At 41.2% G+C, this 25,000-nt stretch overlaps 2 protein-coding genes across 8 annotated transcripts in view; both read right to left on the bottom strand.

Annotated features, from left to right (window-relative positions):
• Nucleotides 1-1,052: 1,052 nt before the first annotated feature.
• On the bottom strand, nucleotides 1,053-6,962 carry slc29a3 (solute carrier family 29 member 3). Of its 5 annotated transcripts, none has more exons than XM_035992482.1 (7): nucleotides 6,803-6,962; nucleotides 4,891-5,096; nucleotides 4,427-4,852; nucleotides 3,937-4,019; nucleotides 3,567-3,793; nucleotides 2,648-2,810; nucleotides 1,053-2,076 (listed from the first exon to the last, which is right to left on the bottom strand). In XM_035992482.1, the coding sequence occupies exons 3-7, from the start codon at nucleotides 4,748-4,750 to the stop codon at nucleotides 1,446-1,448; spliced, it is 1,428 nt and encodes a 475-aa protein (XP_035848375.1). In that variant the 5' UTR covers nucleotides 4,751-4,852; nucleotides 4,891-5,096; nucleotides 6,803-6,962; the 3' UTR covers nucleotides 1,053-1,445. The 5 variants fall into 5 exon arrangements, with proteins under 5 accessions (XP_035848375.1, XP_031158139.1, XP_031158126.1 ...); XM_031302279.2 differs by having other exon boundaries at nucleotides 4,943-5,096; XM_031302266.2 differs by having other exon boundaries at nucleotides 4,937-5,096; nucleotides 6,803-6,961.
• Nucleotides 6,963-8,579: 1,617 nt separating this feature from the next.
• The window catches only part of unc5b (unc-5 netrin receptor B), a 47,691-nt gene continuing 31,270 nt past the window's right edge, over nucleotides 8,580-25,000 (bottom strand). Inside the window, exons 4-17 of one of the 3 annotated variants that reach the window (XM_031302246.2) lie at nucleotides 24,627-24,730; nucleotides 23,294-23,474; nucleotides 22,672-22,839; nucleotides 21,998-22,162; nucleotides 20,078-20,110; nucleotides 15,916-16,110; nucleotides 15,106-15,474; nucleotides 14,891-14,978; nucleotides 14,308-14,482; nucleotides 13,987-14,226; nucleotides 13,017-13,166; nucleotides 12,079-12,243; nucleotides 11,784-11,962; nucleotides 8,580-11,326 (exon numbers count right to left, since the gene is read on the bottom strand). In XM_031302246.2, coding sequence (XP_031158106.1) covers nucleotides 11,161-11,326; nucleotides 11,784-11,962; nucleotides 12,079-12,243; nucleotides 13,017-13,166; nucleotides 13,987-14,226; nucleotides 14,308-14,482; nucleotides 14,891-14,978; nucleotides 15,106-15,474; nucleotides 15,916-16,110; nucleotides 20,078-20,110; nucleotides 21,998-22,162; nucleotides 22,672-22,839; nucleotides 23,294-23,474; nucleotides 24,627-24,730 — 2,378 coding nt within the window. In that variant the 3' untranslated portion in view covers nucleotides 8,580-11,160. The remainder of the gene's footprint in view (nucleotides 11,327-11,783; nucleotides 11,963-12,078; nucleotides 12,244-13,016; nucleotides 13,167-13,986; nucleotides 14,227-14,307; nucleotides 14,483-14,890; nucleotides 14,979-15,105; nucleotides 15,475-15,915; nucleotides 16,111-20,077; nucleotides 20,111-21,997; nucleotides 22,163-22,671; nucleotides 22,840-23,293; nucleotides 23,475-24,626; nucleotides 24,731-25,000) is intronic. The other 2 variants (XM_031302255.2, XM_031302264.2) reach the window with 2 other exon arrangements.

The raw sequence follows: 25,000 nt of genomic DNA, 5'->3' as shown, positions 1-25,000 counted from the left end.
CTCATTTTTTTTTTTTTAATTGATATGCAATGTTAAGGTGCTTCATCATGGATGTTGTGTTCATGTGTCATGACAGTGTCGTGTGTTCATGACAGTGTCATGTCACTCTTATGTAGATACCTTCAAGTAAAATGTTACCCAAGAAATTAACCTAAAACACAAATTATATTTTGCTTCCTCCTTATCTTTGCTTTTCGTAAAATGTAGCCAAAACTTTGACTGCTTAGCACGTTCAGCCATTGCAGCGAGCTACCAAATGAGGAATGAAGCGAGGAAATTCCATTCTTCGTTTAGTATAAAAAGCAGTTGGCAGGCAATTCACTTGAATTCATTAACTTTATTAGACAATCGATGTAAGTTTGTGCACCAGTAATTTGATTTAAATGACATGGCTCGTCTCTCAATACATAGTCTCGCTCTGGCACTTCTTAAACCAATCACAATGGTCATGGGCAGTGCTAAGCTCTGCACGGAGCCGCTGCAAAATAGTTGTGTGAGAGAAAACTCAGATTGGACAGATAGTCTAGCTAGCTGTCTGGATTTACCCTGCAGAGATCTCAGGAGCAGTTAACCATAGTCATCATAAATCCACCAGAGTTTAAAATTACAACACGAAGAAAGTGGAAGGAAACGGACATCAGCGAAAATAAATGCATCCGGGGGAATTTCCTGCGGCACCGGAGCAATCCCGGAAGTGGAACGTAAAGGATATAGACTACTCGATACATAACGTTACATGATCCACTAGTCTCGGACCTTATTGATTTTCAAATTACAAAATTTTGAGAAATTTGGAACGGGGTCCTTAATAGAACCGGGTCTCGAGACCTATCCCTACTTCCTACCCCCCTACTTCTGGCGCCCCTGCTCAGACCACACCCATTTTCGAACTTGGCCTTCATTTTGATGTCAACAAAACACATTCAACTGGCAACATTAGAATGTTCCCTGTTGTTGGATAATGTTTGATTGGTATGCCACACAGTGGCTACTTTTTATTACTTCTGATGGACTGCAGCTCAAGTGCACATTCAAAAATGATGACAGAAATCAAACTTGTTACTGAAAATGTTCAGTTTATAAAGTCAGTCTGATCAAGTTCAGTTAGAAGGTTTACAGACTGCAGACCATGGACTGAATATAAAGAGCTGCAGACATGAATCAACCACATAACACACATAATCATGTTTTTCCAGCTGTATCCCTCACTGACATGTTATTGCTTCTTTACCATATGCATGAATCCATCGAAGCGGTCGTAACAGAGATATATGAAGTAGTTAAGGTTTTTTGATCAGCACTTTTTCCTCATGGCTTTACTAATGTACTTAGCATCACAGTGCTATGAGGCTCTAGTATTCATTAGAATTCACTGTCCAGCTACTGTCTGCTATATAGCTCAACTATACCACTGTAAATAACTATGTTATTGCTTAACAGCCTGGTCAGATGCAGTGCACAATAAGCACAGAGAAAGCAGATCCCACAGCCAGTCCCAGAGTGAGGAAGACGGACATGACCACTCCTGTGGCCTCTGCCAGCTCTCGAGGTACCACCTTAGGGCCATAAATCATTGGCAGAGTCCCTAAGTAGCCATTAGTTAGGCCTAGCAGGCAGTTAAAGACCACAGGGTATAAGTCATGGTCGAACAGCACAGCGTGGAGGTGGTCCCTCGGCTGGTAGTTACAGAACATGAAAAGTGGCACAATGACGGAGCGACCAAGCACCAGTGCAGGCAGGACTCGGCTGGCGGGACCAGGAACCTGCAGCCAGGCTGTGGCCTGCCTGCCGCAGAAGTCTGCTGCGTTGTACAGGAGGAAACTGGTGAGGGGTACAAAGTAAGTGGTTGTCCAGGGGCTGCCGCTGTCTTTGTTGATAGACTGGATCCCTGAGGATACTGCAGGGAACACCATGATAGAGATGCAGAAGACGTAGAAGACGCTAAGGCCGAGCACCCATGTCTTCCTGAGGATAGGCTGCAGGGGTGGGATAGAGGCGGTTTTCCCTGTGCCTGCTGCTGCTGCTGCTGCCTCCTTGCTCATCACTCCTGAATTGGTTGCTGCAAGCATGTAGTGTCTAGAGAGAAGAGAAGCAGAACGCAGCAAATAACCACTACATCTAAAATCTTTGACAAGATGTACTGAACCTGTCCCCTAAACACTAGTTTTTATCATTAAATTGTCACAATGCTGTCTTCAAGGCCTGGTTAGCCTTTAAAATGACTTTTAAATGCAATTAGTCAAACCGTGTTATAATTCAGCCTTAAATAAATAAAGACTAAAATAATGATTTTTTTTACTGTGTGCATTGAGCTGAATCAAACAGTAGCTGCCAATTTAAAATGCACAAAAAAAAAATAATTTGGTGAGAATACTTGTTACAATCATTAGGAAGTAATTTAACCCCACTATGTGTTGGATTTGAACATTTCTAACTTTGGCACCATCTGGTAGTGGTATGAGGCATGACACTGGCAGATAATAATGCTCACTGCTAAACTATCTGTAATCTATGGTATTCAGATTCAGATGAAAGTAAATTTTACAGAACAAGGTAAGGTGTTAATCACCTACATTTGTAAATGAAGGGCTTGATAGGTAGTTTATGTATCTGCATGAGAACCAGAATATCTTTGACTTCTACTGACCTTGAATATGCCAGCTTGGGCAGCAGCAGATATGTGATGATGCAGAGCAGGACGAAGACGTCGGCTGTCAGGAAATAGGCCAGAGCGCTGTCTGTCACATCCTTTGCCGCTGCCAGGTCCACTACTGATGCTACTGCACTCAGTGTGCCTCCCATGGCCTGGCCTGAGACAAAAAAAGGACCTCAGTTGGTTGATTCAGTCTGTCAGTGCAGTCAAAAGACACTAAGCTGCCTCATGTCCCACTGTAAATACCTCCATAAATTGGTTAATTAAATGTAACCAACTGTCCATCTTTTTTTGCCTTTAGGAGGGAGGGAGGGGGACAATAACTTGCATAAAAGTTTACCCAGACTTGACCCGGAAATGTTACGATTATATATAAATATATTTCTATTTCTATTATACTATTATATTAATTCCTAGCCCACCATGACGCCCCATAAGTTCATCATACCTGCTTATTCCTGTTCTGCACTGGACAACAGGCATTCTTGTTGTGTTCGCCAGCGTGCCCACACACAGACGCCGTCATTAATGTCCCACACACCATGTACAGTGGTGGCGAGACGAATAGTCACAATAACAAGTTATTTCATCAGTAAACCCTTAACGAAGCTGCTAAACAGGGCCTACTTTTTGGTTTCATGACGGCAGAAAGAAAGGTATGTGTACAATGGTTTTGTATAAATGCTACAAAGACAATATGACCTGAATGAGGACTGTACCTTTTATCTATTTTATACATTTGTATCTTTACAGGTCTCTGTAAAAAAAGAAAAGAAAAAATGCTTCTAAAGTCTTGTCTTTGTTTTATGTCGTATTTTCTGTTTTATTTGCTTTGTGTGTTCATGCTTATGTAAAGCACTTTGAATTGCCTTTGTGTCTGTTGTGTACTATATAAAAAAGGGCCATGCTTTACCTGATATAAGAGCCTGAGAAATCCTCATGGGGAAATGCCCGCTGATCCCGAAGACGCTGCCAGAGAAGAGGTTTGAGGCTCCGCTGACGACAGCCACACTGGCCAGCGTGACAATGAAGAACTCCGTCCTGCAGTCTGACGTGTCCACCTTCACCAGCACCGTGGTTACCACAAACACCAACAGGATCACAAAAAGAGACGACAGGATCCGTACATTTGAAGACAACCTAACACACACACACACACACACACACACACACACACACACACACACAGTCAACAAACATTTTGAGACAAAGAAAAACATCTGAGAGGAATGTGCTGTGTGTGTGTGTGTGTGTGTGTGTGTGTGTGTAGGGGGGGAATTAACCTGTTAACTAGGACATAGTTGAGTATCAGACACAGCACAGAGGGCACCGTGGAGGCAATGGCCAGATAGCTTTCAAAGTAGTTCTGTGAATAGTTACAGAAAAGGCAAACCATTTGAATTTGCTTAAATATAAGAACACACACTCACATAATGTCTCACACAAACTAAGAAGAAGTGAAAGCAGATGAGGGAAAAAAACTAACATTTGCTATGGTTTCTAAGTCAAACAAAATCAAGCATTGATCTCAGAATAGCAGAAATCTATAGAATTCATCTATTCTTGAAATGAAAATAAATAAATTGGAAGCAGATCTACCACCCTGACTCTTCCCCTCTCTACCTTACCTTAGTTGCCAACAAGCCTTTAGGCCTTTCTAATTGTATAATTGTGTTGCAATGGATTTCACATTTCAGACGTGAAAGGACACTTACATCTGTCACAGGACCGTAACATTTCTATGAAAGCACAGTTGTATTTAGTCTCACTCACACTGAGGTCTGACCATTGCTCATCATTGCCGCTGCCATGAGTGTTGTTACTCAGTTTGTAGAGCCAGTAGTGTTTGGCTGTTATGAAGAAGTTCCAGGGCAGCAGGGAGCCGATGCCCATCAGAAAGAAGATGATGTACACTAAACAGTAAGAGTCCTCTGGACTGTAGCGTACGGCCAGAGGCACTGAAGAATGGTTGGGGAGGAGTGATGCGGAGGGACTCTGGTCCTCGCTTTCCTCATCCTCAGATACATTGTGTTTGCCAGGAGCAGTCGCAACATAGGAGGAGTGGAGACTGGACTGCACAGGCTCTGTGGTGTCCATTTTTACAGACGGAATACAGGATACTCACAAAGTAAAGACGAGAGATAAAATGGAATGTTGTTGTAGTAAAGAACACCAAGACAGTTAGTGTTAAACAGAGAGCTGTGAAGGGAAAAAAAAACACAAGTTAAAAAACTCACTGCAAAATATTGTTATTGCAATAAGTGGGGTTAGGATGATGCTTATGTTTACTTGTGCTTGTCCAGAAAAGAAAAGACAGGCCATAGTGTGGAGAGACATCTGTGCTGTAGCTGGTAGAGATCAGTCCAATTGTCCAGATCATGTGATGCTGCAGTACAAGGAGTCACATTTAAACCTGAGAACACAGGCCCTACACATGTAAGACCTAAAACAGAGAAGGTGTATTCAGTTCATTTTCAGCACAAAACACTGAAGATGACAAACTGCTACCTCAGAACAGAAAAGGTACACAATTTAAAAAGGACTCATCACTAGGGTTGGGCATCATTTGGACTTTAACAATTCTGATTCCAATTCCGATTCTTCCTTTCGATTCCGGTTCTTATCGATTCTCGATTCCGATTCTTTGAGGGGTGGTTGAAACGGGTCACATGCCTATTTTCACAAATAAGAGGAAAGTTTTATTTTGATTCAATGGCGGTTTGCCGTTTTACAGGGCTTTTTCAATGTAAAGCCACACTAGAGCGCTGCTTACTGTGCTCCAAGGCTGCAACACAACAAGCGCCTGGCCGCTTCGGAAACCAAAACTTGCGCATATTAAATTGGGAAGCGATGATCGGATTTAAAACCAAATCCTCTAAACGATTCCAAACGATTCTAATAAAGAAACGATTCCAAGTAGGAATCGGTTCTCGATGCCCAATCCTACTCATCACCATTATTTAGATGAAGTGGAATGTGCCACCACTGCACCAACAATATTAACGGGGGCACTGGAGTCATTTGGCAGCAGTGTGTGGATGTGAACCCACTGCTCTCCCACAGCAGGAATCAGTCCTGGACTTACATAACTGAACTGAGGGCTTGGCAATTCCCATACACAGTGCGATTCTTCAAGTTAAATGCTCCATCACAGAAAGCAACTCAGCATAGGGCTGGGCAATATATCGATATCGTGATATGAGACTAGATAATCGTGTTAGAATTTGGATATCGTAATATCGTGATATGACATAAGTGTTGTCTTTTCCTGGTTTTAAAGGCTGCATTACAGTAAAGTGATGTACTTTTCTGAACTTACCAGACTGTTCTAGCTGTTCTATTATTTGCCTTTTCCCCACTTAGACATTGTGTCCACATTACTGATGATTATTGATCTAAAATCTAAGTGTGAAGATATTTTGTTAGAGCACCAATTGTCAACCCTAGAATATCACCGCAATATCGATATTGAGGTATTTGGTCAAGAATATCGTGATATCTGATTTTCTCCATATCGCCCAGCCCTAACTCACTTTCCTTAAGGCATGGGATTGTTTGACCTATTATACTGACGTACAGCAATCACTACAGTTTCATGAGGTACAATCAGAGACCTCTGGTCCTATTTCTGCCACTGACAGAAAATAGAAAAACAGACTTTCACCAGCATCACTTTCTTGCACAATATGAGGTTGCTAACGTTACTTTAACTATTTAAGGAGGTTAAAGGAAGGCTGATGTGAGTGAACAATGCTGACCTTGCACCATAAAGCATAATGTGTGCCACTAATGAGGAACCAGTTTTCACGTGATGCTTACCCAAAGCAATTACACGGACTTGAACTCCAGACACTTAGCAGTTTAACAGTTTTAAGTATGCCTCTGGTCACTGCGGACAGCTGGTCACCAACGTTTTTTCACTATTCATTGTCAAATTATTCTGTTCATTCTGCCGTGGTCTTAATTATTGGAGTCTTCAGGCGAATAAACATGTAAAGTTTGATTTGTTTAGTGTGGACACCGTAAGCTAACACCAGAGGCTAGCTAACTACCCTAGCCTTCTATAAAGTATCAACACACGTTAGCTAACCTGGCTAGCTAGTCGACCCGTGCCTAATACTGGGCTCATTAAATAAAATATAAACATACCTCGCTGCTAGAGACTCCCTGTCTGTTGCTTCTGTCGCTCCTACAAGTGCTTCAATGATACACAAATCCATTCACTGCAAACTTCTTTTCTGATCAGCTGACAATCCGCATTCTTCCACCAGCAGCAACAACAACAATAGCTAAGACTTCCGGCACGAATCCTTAACAATAAAAGTGCAATCCACATAAATCGAAACCAGACTGACTCAAAATGTATATTTTTACGCAATACGTAAGTCTGAGCTTATTTAAAAAAGTATTTTTCAAAAACAAAATAGAACTAAAAAACGTAGCATCCACGCTTTTTTACGCGTGTTGTTTCCGGTACAGCTTTATTTTCTTTTCTTTTTTTAATAAAAGCATGCATACATTGAATTAATAAAAGATATAAAATACAAAATTTTTGTTTAAATTAATGCTACTAACTTACAATAATTAAATGTTCTTTTTGAAAAACAGACGAAGACACCAAAACAAATGGTTGCAATGTGGAAATCTGCCAAGATATTAGATGATATACCTTTTAAATGGACAGATGTAACGACTTTATTGAAAGTCAAACGGAATGTTTTTTCAGTGAAAACGCAGTCGTCTGATCAGCTGACTGCATTCAGCTAATCATCACTCTCTCATAATACGTGATCATTAGTGTCATTATCATTACAACAATTTTACCACTGTTAAAGTAATAACATAATAATAAGTTTGAATTAAGTTAAAACTTTGGCAAATATCACATTTATCATATATGATATGATAAAAACCACAGTGAAATATAAAAGTTGCTTATTCATGAATGATTTATTAAAACTTCCATTATATTGTAAATACTTCCTGTTTATTTATAAAATGCCAGAATCAGTTTTGAATACATAATTGTACCATTGAGTGTAACGGCTTTTGTTGAAAAGTGTGGCTTATCCATCACATTTACCAGGAGAGGGCACCATAGGACAGCACGTGCTGTGGGGTGTTATTGCACCTCTCAGGAATGTGAAAACAATTAACAATACCTGTAAGAAGAAAAAAGACTAAAAGTCCTCTACAGTCAAACATGATACCAGGTGATTTTGCGTAAATAAAATAATAATATATAAACGTTTGTCTTTGTCTTTCTACTATGAGCCTAACATCAAATAGCTACATCATTCATGAACTTATTCTGCAGGTTATAATTCTAAGCATTATAAACGGTTTGATTAAGTGATGCACTGAAGGGTGGCATATCAGTCCTCAATTAGCAGTGCATCTGATAAAACAGGAGCAAAGTTTTGCCTGCCATTAAGACTATGCTGCAGTGCACTCTCACCACAGGTGACTCACTGGGATATTTGTTCTCAATATGAGAGCCTAATCTGTCAAATCCCCCCCTCCCCCCTCCCCACATCCTGCACTCGTAAAAAAAAAACAAGGTTATAATGCTCGATCTAAACGCCCAGAGTCAATCCTTAAAGGACATTATTAGTGTCTCTAAAACCTTGTTAATTTTAAGGTCGGACAGCCTGCCAGTTAAAAGCTTTCAAAGCTAAATGGACCTAAAGGGAATTTTCCAATGAGGTGTGAGGGGAAAGAGGGACAGGTTGAGTAGCTTCGTATTTTTTGTGAAAATGGGGTGTAATTGATTAAAACACAGATGCCATTTAAAGGTGATTTTGTTGTTCCAAGGAGCTCAAAAGAAGCCTGCAATCTGCTCTATGGATTTTATGAAAGCTGCTCTTACAATGTTTGGTTTTGCATTAACACGTTTAATTCAATAACAACAAAACACACACTATTGTTAAACTAAGAAATATAATTTATTGCATAAAAATTATATTTAGTTACAGGTAAGAAGGCTAGACGTTTATTTACAATTGATACTGTACAGAGATAAAATTATGTCACTGAATCCATATTTTTTTTTCGTAAAAAGTTCTGACTTCTTGAACAAAGGCTGTTTCTCTTTGATTGAGAGCAAGGAGGAATCCAGTCCAGCTCCAGCATAAATTATCCAGAGCTATGGCCAAAGTTTCAACAGATACTCAAGAAATCTGGACGAATAAACACTAGTCTACAGATAGCCAGTCTCTGTAACAAGATTTGAGGAAAGAAAATAGTCCTGCAGTGTTCAGGGATCCAAAGTTCTGAACTGGTCGTGTTCAGATATTTCCTCATGGGCAAAGACCTGCAGGGCACGAGTTCATGATGTTAGTCGCAACTTGTTTGGCCCCGTACTATTGTTCTCCCATGTGTGCTGTTTCAATACTAGCTTGCTTGGTCAGTGATCCAATCCTTCCCATCCAGATGAAGAATTCCCACACATACCACCATAACCAAAAATGTTAAACCACTCTTAAACCACTTTAGAATACAAAATCAAAACCCTGTCAATGCCCTGATCTGAAAAAATAGAATTACTCTTCCAGGAAACAAAAGAAGTCAAAATGCTTCGCTTTTTTTTTTTTTTTTGTACTTGCATAGCACTTACAAAAAGAAATGACAGATCTTAAACGTGTGTACGTACTGTACGTGCACACCTACCTGCCCACACATACACACTCACGCACACATACACTTGTGTTTTCAGTTCATTCACACAAAACAGTGACATGACTCACTGCAGGAGGAGGGATACTGCCTGTGTTTTGGTTTTTGTGGTTTCAATGATATGAACACTTTTTTTTTTTTTGCTTTGAGGATGAAAAAGACTCAATAACACACAAACCTTAATGAAAAAGATACAGATGAAAGCATTTCAATTCCCGTCTAACAATAACTGACAGTACAATATTGATAATGCAAAAAGCTTGAGGACCCTGACCACAAAGCAGGCGGCTTAGTAAAAAGGTTAACAATTTGTTTTCAAATTGAGAGAGACATAATGAGTTACAGGGCGTTGAATAGACAGGACACAAGGGGTGGACAGAGAATAGATTGAAATGTAATGCAGTTAGTGTTGAGGTACATTTTATGGTCCCTTGCTGCCTAGTTGATTTAAGGCAAGGCTTATCTATTCTGTAAAATTCATCTCTGCCCTCAGTTACAGCAAAGCATAAATGCCTATAAAATACAGCACCCAGTATGTTCACCTGGACATATGACCACCTCTAATAATGTTTTACAGATTACATTTTGAATAGATGCACCATATTAAAAATAACAAATAATCTGAGACATCCCCTGTGCACCTAACTCCCATTTGGCCTGCTGTACTACAATCAAGAAGATGATCACAGATGATAGAACAGGTCCTATATGATCGTAACAGAAATGAAAAAAATAAAAATATCCACAAATATGGATAATAACTTAAAGAGCGTTCCCCAAAGGAAACTTTAAGAGATGACCAGAAAGCTCTTCTGCAGTTTATTCTCAACAGATCGGAGGAGTGTGGCTGTGCGATAGAGGAATGCGAGGAGTGATGAAAGAGAAACACCCCTGTGAGCCGGAATGATATGCCAAGGCTTTTGAGGCATTTGTTGGTACAATATAAAGAGTCAGTCGGCCTGGTTTTCTGCCAATTCTTAAATCAACTTCACAATTCACCCTCGTACCACAAAATGAGGCACCTTTTTTTTTTTTCCAGCCCAAAGCGACGTGCTTAAGCCCTCAAACCTTGAGGGTTCGGACCTTGTGATTTGTCGACAGTCTAAGTAGTTAGACAAGAAATCCTAGCCTATCTGATTCAGAGTCAGTTAATGACCTGTTCGACAGAGTGTGTGTGTGTGTGTGTGTGTGTGTGTTTGTTGGAGTGTCTGTAGCCTAAGGAGGTTTCAGACAGGCCGTGGCTGCCTGTCATTCACTGCACACACACAGAATGACAATGGAAAAAAGAAAAGCCCCTGCCATGAGGTGAGATGGTGTTAAATCATGCACTTTCATGCTGCTACTGAAACATGGGTAATACCGTGTTAGCGTTTGTCTGTTTGTGTTATTGTGCGTGCTTTAGAGTGTTGGAATACATGATTCTTCTTTCGTTTCAAAGCTTTTGTTATTTATATACAAGAATAGTGTCATTTTAAAATCTTTGAAGAAGACAATCAACACCACATATGACAGATGACTTTACACCCATTTTACGCCTTCTACCCTCAAATTGGTTTCACATCTTGCAGATGCAACATTGCTTTGGAGGATTCAAGCTGAATCTGATTAGCGGTTGTCATGGGAATGCGTTATGGTGGGTATGCAGCTACAGTGGCTGATCAGGGGTCAGAGAAAAGGAAGATGATGCAGAGGTAATACAGTGCATAAGAAGGAACCAAAATGATTATGATTGTGCCAGGGTGTGCATATTCATAGGCAGGTATTCTTAATTCCATCATGGTGGTGAGAAGAAAAAAAAAAAAGTCTGGCTTGCTCTCTCGTTCCTTGACCAATCAACAATCCCCATCTGTTGTCATGACAACTAGCACCTCACTTTTGCCCATTTCTTCCAGCGCGGTCGCCAGAGAGACCAGGTCTGCGTCAGCTTGGTGACAAGCTTCCCATAAGTCCAGTAGAACACCTGTAGGGCTGGGCTTTGTTGCAAAGTAGTTCAAGTACCTGAGGAGAAGAAAGAGAACAGGAAGCACTCCGTTATTTTGAAGTCATTAATACTGCACGTCGCAAATACTGCTGGTACCACTTTATTTTGACAGTCCAGTATTGATGCCCAAGTCACTACCATATTTCACAAAGCAGAATTAGCTTGTTAGACAAGATGAAATATCTTCTGAATCTTTTTTTAAGCAATGCACGGTATATCATGCATGGCTAAATGATATCCCTGAACAAGTCATGCTTTCCTGATTCTAATCAGTAAGATATGACACATTTTTCTGTTGTCTGTCTACATAAAAAAAAAAAAAAAAATCATAACCCCATACATCTAACCTCAGACAGTGAATATCTACATGCCACCTCATACACAATTCTGAGCATTAACACTGGACTCTCTGTGTGACCAAGCTGCCTTTCACACATACAGTAAACGTGAGGCAAAATGTGAGGCAGATCTGACCTGTCAAAGCCCAGACTGCGTGCCAGTAGTCTCCAGTCACATCCTCGAGCACTGGGTGCATCCAAACTGGCACAGATCTTCTGGCGGATGGAGTCAGGCAAGCGAAAGGCATAGGGTCCCACCTGAGAGGAAGGCAGGCAGGTGCCTCCTGAGGGGAGGGGCGAGTGCGGGGGTAGAGTCTGGATTTACAGAGAAGGTGAGAAGCATTGAGACCGACCTCTGTAATTTTGGCATAACTGTGTTGCTTTCATTGCAACTTTATCTGCGTTAGCATTATTTAAGTTGTCACCATTACCTCCTGAATATCCGTGTGCAGCTGGAATATCTGTCCCTCCCCTTCCACCTGTCGGACACAGATCTTACAGGTGAGCTGTGACACAGCCAGGCTCCCTCTCTCCAGGCTGAAGGTGCAGTGCAGGGGTCTCTGACTGCCGCTCCAGATGTGATAGAACGGGATCTCCTGTTAACAAAGAGAAATGTTAAGAAGGAAGAAAGAAACTGATGGTTGTTTCCTGCCGATAAAGTTTAATGTAGTTTTACACTGAAACTACATTTCCAGGTTAGAATATCAGTTGTCAGTGTAGTCACAGCTGTATGGATATTATGTGATCACTAAAAACATGTACTTCGCCTCAGAAACTCATGTATGTGAACTTTCAACTTCTGAAAAATAAAATATTTGTTAAAAAAAAAGAAAAGGATCGCTGAAAAAACATGGTCTCTGCCACTGTGATTAAAGTGGCTTTGTCCTGAGCAACACAATCAGGAAGGATCTAGAACACACAGTTTCCATTCCAGGAGAGTGCAATATGCTTTGTTTCCACCAACTGGGTCTCTGTGTGACAGAGTGCAATATATTTCCTAAGCACACTGTCCGTAAATTAGGACCACTATCAGATTTCCTGTTTGTTTATTCAGAGAGAGTTCAGACTGCAATCTCGGTGTGGCCCGCCAAGAGAATGCAGCAACAGAAGTGAACAGTCAATTAGCTGTATTTTCTGAGAAAATAGCCATTCTACTGAATAAAGAGTTTGTTAGACCATAGTTTTTACTTAAGAGTTGTTGCCTATTAGGCTTGAAGTAACACTGACAATTCATCAATAGTTTTATGGATCTACATCATTCAAGCTGCTGCTGAATTGTGCTCTGTAGACATGAACACATCCACATCTTTAGGCCCTATACAAATCAACAGGCGGTTATCTAGCATCTGCTGCATTTTAAGTGTCTCACCTGATACTTTGCCAGTAGTTTGCTTCTCCAGTGAGTGTGAGGAATGTCGTGGATGGACAGGCGCAGGTTGTGGTAGCTGTCTTTGAAGAGCAGAGGCTTGGGATCCTCCAGCAAAACTCCACCTAGACTCCTCTCCAAATCCAGCACCTCCTGCTCAGAGGCAGAGAGAAGACGGGCTTAGCAACTGCATCTATGTTTTTATTAATTTGATCACAGTTTTATCATTGTAACGCATTCGAAAAACATGCTTAATTAAAATGCGCCATGCATTCTCTATAGTTGGAATCTTCAAATGGAAATGTGTGAGAGCTAACAGTTTGAAAGCTGTTTGAACTTTAGCAGCCAGAAATCATGCAATGTGATGCCAGTAAACTGCACACAACACGCCCATGTTTGAAGCCCCGGCTGGTCTGTGAACACAGAGAGGGAAAATATCTAACGCCATCAAGTCCAACTTTCTCTGGATGGTGTGCTCACTTGCTGTTTACTTGGGGGGTTGTATTGTGCTGTACCATTTTGCGTCGTTGCTTCTAGTGGGTAAGGGAGATGAACATGATACCAATGTTTGATGTGGGTGAGAATGGTGGATCTTTTGTTTTGATTTTTGTTATGTGAATATTTGGCGTGCGTGTGTATGTTGATTCTGAACAAACCAAGCTCTATTATAGCTGTACTTCAAAACTAAAGCTGATATGATGAATGTATTTTTTTTAAATTATTATTCTTGTCTATTGCAGCTTTAAGTAAATTACCAGTAATGCACTTTAATATATATTTAATATACTAATTAAAATTCACACTATAAGTATAGTATTTGCCAGATTGACTCGCACATTAAAGAAATAAAGAAACAGAACGGCAATAGGGCAGAAAGGCTTGACAAAGAAAAGTAAACAGTAAAGAAGAGAGGTAAAAAGACATATGCAGACATGTGTACACAGACAGAGAGTGACAAACACACAAGCAGCACCTTGAGTGCATGTGGGGTGTCATGGATGCAGTAGATACGGAGGCTGTAGTCCAGGGAGAGGCAGGGTGCTCGAGGGGCGAACAGTGCCAACTGCAGGCGTTTGCAGGCAGGCTGTGGAGGGCAGGACTGGCCCACCAGGCCGTACGTTCCCAGCTGCTCCATTAGAACATGACAACACTCCTCCTCCAGCTGCAGGTAGCACGGAGACGACAAAGTCTCTTCTCCTACTGTCAGAACCTCCTGAAAACAGATTGAAATAGGGTTCAATGATGCTGTCCAACGAGATATCCATTACTTGGTACCAGTCAGAGGCTGTCTCACCTCCCATGCCCCCTGGTGCGTCTGTGTCTTGAGTGTGAGGGTCCAGTCAGGTGTAGGTGTGTCTAGCTGGGCGCAATGGGGCAATGTGAGAACCACAGGACGATTCAGCAGCATACCAGAGGGGCCACAGCTCACCACAGGACTTAGTACAGTCTGACTGCCCTCAGAGGGTAGCCTGTAAATGTCACACACACACACACACACACACACACACACACACACACACACACACACACACACACACACACACACACACACACACACTTAATTTATAAAAGAACATCATGGCCATGGCACGGTTTGCAACATGCTGGTATTGATATTATTTGAGGTAAACGTCCAGAAAATTGGCAAGAAATTAATCCACTCCAATTTCAGTGTAGAAGTTGAGACAAGTTGATACATTTTTTATCCTCAGAAAAGAAGTGATCTTCCAGTGAACTTTCAGACAAACTTTGAATGGTTCGCAGAAGGCGAGCCGTACATGGGAATATTTCTGATTGAGGTGAGAATGAGGTCTGTTCTGCCTCGTGGTCGCGAATGAGATGAGTGAAATAGAGGAATAAAGATGAAGGGCACTTACGTCGTTTTGTCCCACTTGTTGATAATAAGGTACATCTCATAGAACTTCCCCTGGGGGATTGTGCCAGGGGGGACCAGCAGACTCACACCTAAGGGAGCAGGTGTCATGACTTATCTTGTCTTACAGGTGATTAACGGAAAATGTCATTGGTTCCCATTGGGTGCATATGAATTCTGGTTTCATTTGCATGTGAAAAGACAGCTGCATACAATTACCTGTGTTGGGGATGGTAAGGCGTCCTCCAAGATTACCCAGGGTGGCGCTGGTGCTTAGCCCAGGCTCTCTGGACAAGGTGTGGCTGTGGTAATCTCGCTCTCTACCCATAGTACCCACTGACTTCAGGCTGAGGATCTCCCCGTCACCTAAGCACATGTCCGCAGGGAGCTCCAGGGAGGAGAGAGTGGAGGCGTTATACACCTTGATTTTGAGACTTGGCAGTGGGTCCAGCAGGGGAGAGGTGGTCATGGGGATTTTGTGGGGGCTGTCATTGACCCCCTGCTGCAGAGAGAAGAGCGGACTGCGGAAAGCCCCCGCTGTGGCTGTAAGGTCCGGAGGAGCTGATGGATGCAGAGGGTGAGGGTTATCTGTGGACACAGGAGAAGAGAGAAGCTGTTCTCTTATCACCAGAAATGACACTGGCAGGGCTGAGAGTGCTAAAAGTGATGCGAGTGAAATGGATTAATGTTGCCAATTAATATTTGATGGCAAGAACAAGAGAAGGGATACCATGACAAATGCTTAAAATTTAATGCAGTAAAGAATGGAGAATTGACAAAGTCAGAGGAGATAATGGTATAAAGAGAATTAATTTATGGGATAATATAAATAGCAATGTGATAATGAAATGGATTGTGAACAAGTGCTTCTACGAAGAGGAGTAAAAACAAGAAAAGTTGTAAAAAAGAGCACAATGATGAAATGTGTATAAATGGTGTGTGTGTGTGTGTGTGTGTGTGTGTGTGTGTGTGTGTGTGTGTGTGTGTGTGTGTGTGCGCGCGCGCGTGTGTGTGTTTGTGTGAACCTACCCTGTCTGGGAGGCTTGTAGTTGCCAGGGTGGAAGGCGGCAGTGAGGGCAGACGAGGAATCGGTGATTTCTCCATTGAGATGGCGGCATCTGCGGCGATATGCAAGCACTCCCACGCACAACACCAGTATCACACACAGCAGTAGGGCCCCCACTAGACCAGCGTAGACTGCGACACCCATACCTGGGGCCAGCGCTAAGAGAGGGACAGAAAGGCAGACGGTCAAGACACCACACAGGGACACATGTGGAAACACACAGATACAAATGCAAGGGAAACACAAGAGGGAAGAAAAAACGATTTAAGAGATATCATCTGATTTACTACACATCCGTTGTAGCAGAAAGTACTTATATATTAGTTATTGTAGTCTACGTTAGTGCTAAAACGATTTGTCAATTAAGTGATTAGTCTATCATCAGAATATTAACAACAATTTTGCTAATCAATTCATCTTTTAAGTGATTTTTAAAGATACATTTCTTAACATGTACTGGTTCCTGCTTCTCAAATGTAAAGATTTGCTGCTTTTCTCTCTTTCATACTCTAGTGAAATTCAATACCTTTAGATGTTTTATAGGACAAAACAAGCAATTTGAAGACATCCCTTTGGGCTCTGGGAAACTGTGATGGCACTTTTGACTGTATATATTCAAATACTGACATTTTATACATTAGTCAGGATTAATTAAAATGTAATCAAATAATCAGTGGTTAAAATAATCATATAAATAATCAAATATCAAAAATAATCATTTTTTCACATGGACTGCCACAGTTGAAATTCAAATCTTCAAGGATAGGTTCACAATTTATTTGATCTTAAAACAATACTTATATACCCATATGTACATTGAATGAGTTATTGGTCAATGTGATTGCTCCTCCTGTTCATACTGGGCTTCAAAAAAGATCCCTCCTTAGCATGATTCCAATGAAAGTGATGGGGACGAAATAAAAATAAGTAACTAAGCACTAAAACTGTAACTGAAGGAAATACTAGGAATTGCTGGATCAGGTCTTATCATCCATGATCTGACCGACCCACATGAAATACAGTTACCATTTCATTATAAAATTCACTGTTTCTGCTATGACTGACAATAAAAGTCACGGCGAGTCATTGACTGACTTATGCTGGCATCATGTTAACTTATAAAAATGAAACTAATGAGCTCTGTGCAGTGGGTTACACAATTTTAAAATATTGGTAAAAAGAGCATTGGTATCAGGAAATGATCAAGCCTCATTCAAGCTTCAACTGAACTTTATTTTGCATTTTTACACAGACACAGGACTGTGGATTTTGTCCTCCATCTGTTACATTGGAATCGCATAAGGGAGGGGATCACTTCACAGCCATTGTGGACAGGAGGAATGATCACAGTGGTCGATAACTCTGTTAGTGTACTTGTGGGCATGTGAGTCTTAGTTTAAGATAGACTTGAAAAAAAACTATTCTTTAACTGTGGCAGTATGCCCAATGTTCAATTTGATTCCAGCTGAAGCTACCAAGTCTTTTTCGGTTAAAAGATATCAACCAGGAAAGCAACATTAATTATAGCTGCTCCGCAGTGATGGTCGGGGCCGAGCATTTTAAACTCGCAGGGAAGGTGTCCAAAGCACAATGGCTGATTTTGTATAAGATGTGACATTGCGACCAATGAACTTTGAACTCATAATCTTTGGGTCAAAGGCAAACGTTGATCTCAGTGAGCTATTATCCAGGTGATGATTCCTCTAGCTATTTGGGCTATATTTTATTGACTCAATAACATGACTTTCCTAAACTGGAAGTGGACTGATTGTTAATCAGAAAAAAAAAAATATGCAGGGCAGTTGTCCACAGCACAATGCCTGATTAGGTGTATGATCATCTTGCAATACCAGGTGCTCGCACTCAGAACCTTTAAGGCCGTAGGCAGTTCCTAATTTCAGGGAGCTATTATATGGGTGATGTCACAAGTGGCATCGCAACACCTAGTAGACAAGGTGAAAATGCTGAATTTTAAACAAACAAAAAAAAAAATATTTTCTCATTAGAAAATTCTGAGAATGTGTGTACTTGGTTAAGACAACATAGAGATGCCTGTAATTCATCAATAAATGCCAAACTGATGTTTAAAGATGCTCTATTTTGCATTGACTGCAATGTGTAGATTTTCAAACATTTTTTTTAAATTCACTTTTTGAGGTAAAATTCTGAAATTTTGCACACCAAATCTACAGTGATCTTCGGATGTTGTGGATTTTTTTCCATGAACATCAAAGATTTAGTTTGGAAGAAATTGCATGATTTGTTTATACTACTGTATGCAGTAACATGTTTTAATGCACTTTGGGCTCAATGTTTGATAAATAAAAAATCTGAATGGAAAATTTGTGGAGGACAGTCTGGAGATGAAGTTGCCCAAATTTGGTGTCAACTGAAATAAAAATGTGGGAGTTGACAGGTTTAAGAAGTTTTGCAGTTTTTGAGTGTTGGACTTTAAAATTGCTACTAGAGCATAGTTTCTGCTCTATTGGGGCTACAGTTTGGCATAAGTTGCGACGTTGTAGCATGTATGGCTGATTTGTTATGAATTTTTAAAGTTAAGTATTTTAGATGGCTGTTGTAGCGCCACCATCAGGACAATTAGCACACAAATCTCACTGATTAAGTTTGGCATAGAACTGGACGTATGTAAGTTTGGTGCGTTTTCATGCATGGGAACATGGATTTCTTAGGAATAATAATAATAATAATAATAATAATAATAATAATAATAATAATACAATAGGGTCCACGCAGCTTCGCTGCTAGGCCCCTAATAATAAACAGCTCCTCCCAGCCGGCAGGGGGGCGTATCTCACAGCAAAAGTGGGCATGGATCGAACTTGTAGGGGCGGGGTGGTTGACCATGACTTTACCTGCTCCCTGTTGGGCTCCCTCTCTTTTCTCCTGCTGAGAGATTGGCTGTGACTGGTCAGCCAGCCCACCACAGCCTGCATAGCCCTGACTCCCCAACACTAGCAGAGCCATACCCAACCCAGACATGTGAGCCAGTCACACCACAGTAGAAAAGAGGAGCAGACAAGGAGCGAGGTTAGCGGGAGACAAAGAAGAGTAAAAAAAGGAGAGGGAGTAGACAAGCTGGATAAACAGAGGAGGAAATAGCTAGAGGAGAGGCAATTTGGCAAACGGAATAGGAAGGAGTTAGATAAGGTTGTGATTTGTTGAGAGGACAGACGGATTATAAGAGTGGTGATGAAGAGAGAGGAGATAAGGATAGCAGTGCTTGAGAAAAAGGCCCATGTTGAAAGAGCAGGAGAGAGTGGGGAAGAAGTTGGAGGAAACCACAGATATACAGAGCAGCAGTGAGAGTAGAAGAAAGGGTGGAGGAGAGGAAAGCCAGAGGCAGACGGGCAGGCAGAGGAAAGCTCCCATGCTCACGTGGCGCGATGAAACCGAATCCGACAGCCGTCCGCACTTATTACCAGAAACGGAACAATAGCGAATTAGGTGCATTACCGTGGCTGCTCTCCCCTGAGCCCACGTCACATTGAGCTAGAGGAATTACCATCACTTCAAATGTAAACTATTTCACAGATTAACCGAAAGTCAGACAGAAATCAGTTTTTCTCCAGGAAGTGTATGCTTCCACCTCATAGCCTATGGATCAAAGAGTCTTAGACTAGTCTTAGGCATGTCATTTCGCTCCCTTCATAAAAGAGCTTGCAGATTTTTTTTCCTCTGACATGTTGGATAAGAGCCAGATTAACTGGGCAGTTTGTTTAATTACACAAACATTGATTACACTCTTTGTTGTAATTGTATCTTTGTTGCAAGCTGTTATGTAACTGATGCAATGTGCTAACAAGGAGCCAGCTCAGAAACCTATGTTACGCTTAGTCAACATACGAGACAAGACGGGATAACAACACTCATAGGCAGGCTGGACAAGAAGGTGAGGCATATCTTCACTGAACTCGATCTGAGACGACAACAAAGTGTGGAAAGGCAGGCTCAACACACAACGCTGCACGCATTCAGCGCCACGTGCTGACACAGATGTTAGGACTCCTCATCTGTATGAGCACACAGACAGACACACAGACACACATTGCAAACACAAACAGTATGAAGCAGTGAAGGAGTGAAGTCATGGGAAGGTGAACTTACGATGGCTTGCATGTTCAATAGAAATCTTTTTATCTGTTTGAACAGGAGAAAAAAATGGATGGACTAGTAGTTATGCAAATGAAAGATACAATAACACAATACAAAGCATAAACAGGAAAGTAAACAATTGCTCATCAATATGAAAATGGAAATGTAAACATAAAAGGCATACTGCAAGCAAGAAAACATACTTTATATCTAAAAAAATAACCTCTTGAAATGCGTGAGAATATGCAGCATTGTGGAATAAAATTCAGTTTGTTTATATAATGTAGAAACAGAGAATAAAAGCCTATAATAAATGACTGTGAAAGAGATTAGGATCATGTGGATGAGAATGGCAAAGTTAAAGACAGTTTTGAAAGTAAACAAGGACGCTGGTGTTGTGACATGAGGGAGACGATGCAGATTGAAACTGTCTCTTTATACACCCCACGGGCTATGTTATTACCTTCATCATATGAAGATAAAACAGCTCTATCCTGATGGGAACAACCTTTTTGAAGTTAACACCAATGTGAATCATCCCTGAGTGGTTTGATTATTGTTGAAACCGTCTCTCAGGATCACGTCACTTACTAGATCTCACACCAAATAACCTTTTCTCCCAAGCATCATCAGAACACCAAATGGCCCGACTTTTCCATTCATCCGATAGCAATTACAACCTATAGGAGGCAGCAGAGATGATGGTTTGTGGTGTCTCGAAGCAGTTTACATTTATGACTGGGGTATTTAGCCGATCCTCAAAGGGATTAACAATGAGTGAGACATTAGAGTGCGTTATTGTTTGATTGTCTGAAGCATGGTCGGAACAAACTAATGTTGTAGGAAAATAATTAAGTCAGTAACCTGTAGTTTGCCAAGTGACACATTTACAGATTTTCAACAGCACAGTGCTTTCCATCTTCCCCCTCTGCCAGAGCCACTTGAGTGCATGTTTCCCCTGACAGCCTCCTGAGAATGCTCCGCTCTGTACAAACAAATCAGACAGTGTATTTGTCTAATCTGGCTGCTCCATAGAAGCCTGTTTATGTCAGGACTCGCATGCACGTCTGATAGAGTTGAGGCACAGTGTGCAATGTGCATATGATCCCCCCGTTGCACGTGCATTGACGAGGATTGTCTGCATGCTTGGGCGTGTCGGTTTGTGGGGCCCGTTTGTGTGTTTTAAGTGTGTACTTGACTGTATCTCACTGCCTCTGTGGATGTGTGTCTCAAAGATTCTAATGCGCTGTCAGCTGGATTCCTCCCAGCTCATCACAGGCTGCACATTGGGTGTCAGTGTGAGTCTGACTCACTCTCATATGCTCTTCTCTGTGCTAATTTTTCGACTTGGCTGTGTCATGCTCACTTCCCACTCCATGTATTCCCTTAGCCTGGGACTTACTTTATCTCTCTCTCTCTCTCTCTCTCTCTCTCTCTCTCTCTCTTTTAGATGTGGATCATTTGCCTTCTCTCTTTGTGAACCTAAATTTTGCCTTGTGAAACATCTGTCTGCGATTTGGCATTTTTTCTTTTCATCTCTCTCTACATCAGTCTCGCTCTCACCATGCTGCAGTGACTAATTACCTTGGGAATACAGTTAGTTCTATACAAAATAGCTTTGAAATGCAATACACCTTATAAAACTGTGAACTACTGTACACGCAAAAATATCACCGGCTGCATGACTTGCTATTATCAGTCACCTGAAGCAGAAAATTTGCCATTAGGGAGTTGACCCCTAGATACCTCTGAAAGACCCTTTTCTTTTAGATATTAGACAGCGTTAACTAGTGACAACAGATGCTGATCTGTATTAAAGGGTCAACTGCAGAATTAGGATATATTACAAATAAATATATATGAGCCAACTATTTACTCTCTTTTGGCATTTAACAACTGCCCCAGTTCAAACACATAGTTCAGGTGACTTACTGCGCACACACAGCCCCTCAGTGCAGTTTTTGCTCTCCATCATGCTGCCGCTGCAGTGCTTTCCTCCATTTCTAGGTGGGGGGGCTTGGCACTCGCGACTGCGCCAGTGGGTGCACTCTGTCCCACAGGCGGACCACTTTGCCCATTCTGTCCAGCCTCCATCCACTGGAATGAGACAGCAGAGATGTGAGTCATTTCACAGCTAAACAACGGGTAAATACTCCCATCACTGCAGGTAGAGGGCATGACTTTATAATTCGGCGCGATGCATATGTAATGGCTTGAAGTGCATCATTTTGCAATTTGCAAAATGCATTCTGTTGTTTGTTTTAAACGACTTTGGAGTCTGGTCTGACACATGGGGCAAAGCAAAAAGTGGCAGAATGGTGTGTGGCAGTAGATCAGATAACACTATGTTCCTGATGTAGATGACATTTCATGATGAAATCAAATGACCAAAATCAAGAGACCAAACGTATTCGTAAACGTGTTTTTGAGATGAAAAAAAAAGCTTGGTTTTGTGTGTGAAGGAACACAGCTAAAATCCAGCAACTGATGTTCTAAAAGTGCACCTCCTGCAAAATGGCCCATTCGGGAAATTTCATGGTATTCCAGTAGGTGAGTGCTTTGTCTGAAGAAGTTATAAATAACAAAGATTAGTATGTCATATTCACCTGGGCACAATGTGGTGCAGGTCACTCTCTGGAAGGGAGGGCCCTCACAGAAGGCTCCTCCATTCAGAGGGGCAGGATTGGTGCAGCTGCGTGTTCGTCGCTGCCAGCCCCGCCCGCACCGAGCATTGCACTCTGACCATTCAGTCCATGAAGACCATCCTCCGCTCACTGGCAGAGAGACAGACACACAGAGGGTCAAAGTGAGCGAGTCTGGCAGTCAATAGCCTGGTCAACTTTAATAGTAATGAGAATATAGACACTATTTTAAAATTAATATCAAGCTAAATATATATGATGTTATCTGCTGTATTTACAGTATGAACCTTCAGTTTTCCAATCACATCTTCATCCCATTGATCCATTCTCCAACTGCCTACCACTTTTAAATGCTTTGCAAATACAGAAAGTACTTCCTATTGATAGTTCAAAAGGTGGTTTCCGAAGTATATTTAATTAAAATTTTAACTAGTCTTACATAAAAGTGCAATATTCATAAAGTTCATTCAATAATTTAAGATTTACATTTTGGTATAGAGCTGCTAAAATGGGAAATGTTCTCATATGCAAGTAACCTAATATCAATTAACATCACTGAACCAATCTGACCAGGATTGCACGTTACCATAAACAATAAGAGTAGCAGTGCTGCTGCGTCTTTTGGCCACCACGTTACGAGCCACGCAGGTGTAGTTGGCGGTGTCTGAGAGTCTGGCCTGTTTGATGATCAGATCATGATCAATTGTGATCAGGAAGTTGGAGTCCTGTGATGGATCTATAGTATCCTCGTTCTTCAACCAGTCCACCTGTAGAGAGGCAGGCATGCACACACACACAGACACACAGACACACACACACACACACACACACACACACACACACACACACACACACACACACACCACTTAGAACTTTGTTCTGCAGAAAGTAATCTTCACACAAAGTGATGAAATAAATGAAAATAGAAAAAGTAACCACATCAGCCAAGATTTTAGTTTAAAAAAACTTCCGTACCGTCGAACTTCTGTGTTATAGCAATTTTGATTCTTTTATTCTTTTGGCAGATAACTCCTCACATAAATCAGTGAACAAATCAACAGCTGTGTATGCATAAACATGAATCAACACACCACACACATACCCATTTCAGTTAACACTATAAACCTGCAGTATTTATCCACCACAACACGCTTCAATGCTACATGTGGTATTGATCAAACACTGTCAATATGTGTTCATTTTTAGTTTGCTCAGGAAAACTATAATTTGTATAATTTCTTTTGACCAAACTCCCTTTTACTTTTGAGACATCCTCCTTATGAATGGACATAATATCATAGCGACAACCACAAGCAATACATTTATCATAAAACACATACTGAAATTCCATTTAAGAAGCTCTCCTGTGATGACATAACATGAACTTTTACACTTTCGTGCGAGGGGCTTTTTTATGTCACACTATAACATAAATGTTTACTTGAGTAATAAAAATCTAATGAATTATTTATATTTATATATTGTTGCACTGCTGTTTTATGAGAGAAATCAAACTGTTTAATAAAGTGGTGTGCAGTTAAAGCAGCATGGTGTTAAAACATGACACAAAGTGAATTTAAGCACAGCCCTTTTTAGCTTCGCTGCTTAAATAGCAGAGCATATTATTACTGATCGTTATATCTTTCAGGGAGTTTTTTCTTGATGGTGCCATGTAGCTGGATGGACTTAAATCTCTCAAACTTCAGTGGCTCGCCCTTGACTATGCTGCCTTGTGTATTATGTTTATGTTATTCGATAACTTATTACTTAGATCCCAGCTTTGCTATCTCCCTTGAGATATAAAGCTATACAAAACATTAATGATCTTGAACTATTATCTTTCAGAATGAAAAACACAACTGTAACCCTTAAAGTGATAGAAAAGCAGTGAGAGTAGGGATGAGGAGGGAGAGATCTACCTCGGCAACGGGCATGCCTTCAGGGGGGCGACACTGCAGCAGCACCTCCTGCTCAAGTCGCACCTCCCGCCCCAACGGCTCCTGCTCAAAGTTCTTCCTCAGGTCTACAGGGGGGGGGGACACAGATGTAGTCAGCAGTTGGTGAAGAATGGCCCGTGACAGCAGTGTGACACCCTTTTCATCTTAGTGACATTGGCTGTCACACACACACACACACACACACACACACACACACCAGGCAAAGCTCCCAAAAAGCCTCTGTCACTTTGTCGTGTTTTTCTCTTCATACCCCCATAAACATGCATGGTGTCAATCACGCTACACCCATTACCACAAGGGACTAAGATGGAGAACTACAGCAAATTTATTTGCAT

Source organism: Sander lucioperca, chromosome 15 (assembly GCF_008315115.2).
Source record: "Sander lucioperca isolate FBNREF2018 chromosome 15, SLUC_FBN_1.2, whole genome shotgun sequence".
Classification (NCBI taxonomy): domain Eukaryota; kingdom Metazoa; phylum Chordata; class Actinopteri; order Perciformes; family Percidae; genus Sander; species Sander lucioperca.
The sequence above is the reverse complement of the archived record's forward strand: the minus strand, read 5'-3'. Positions and strand labels throughout refer to the sequence as shown.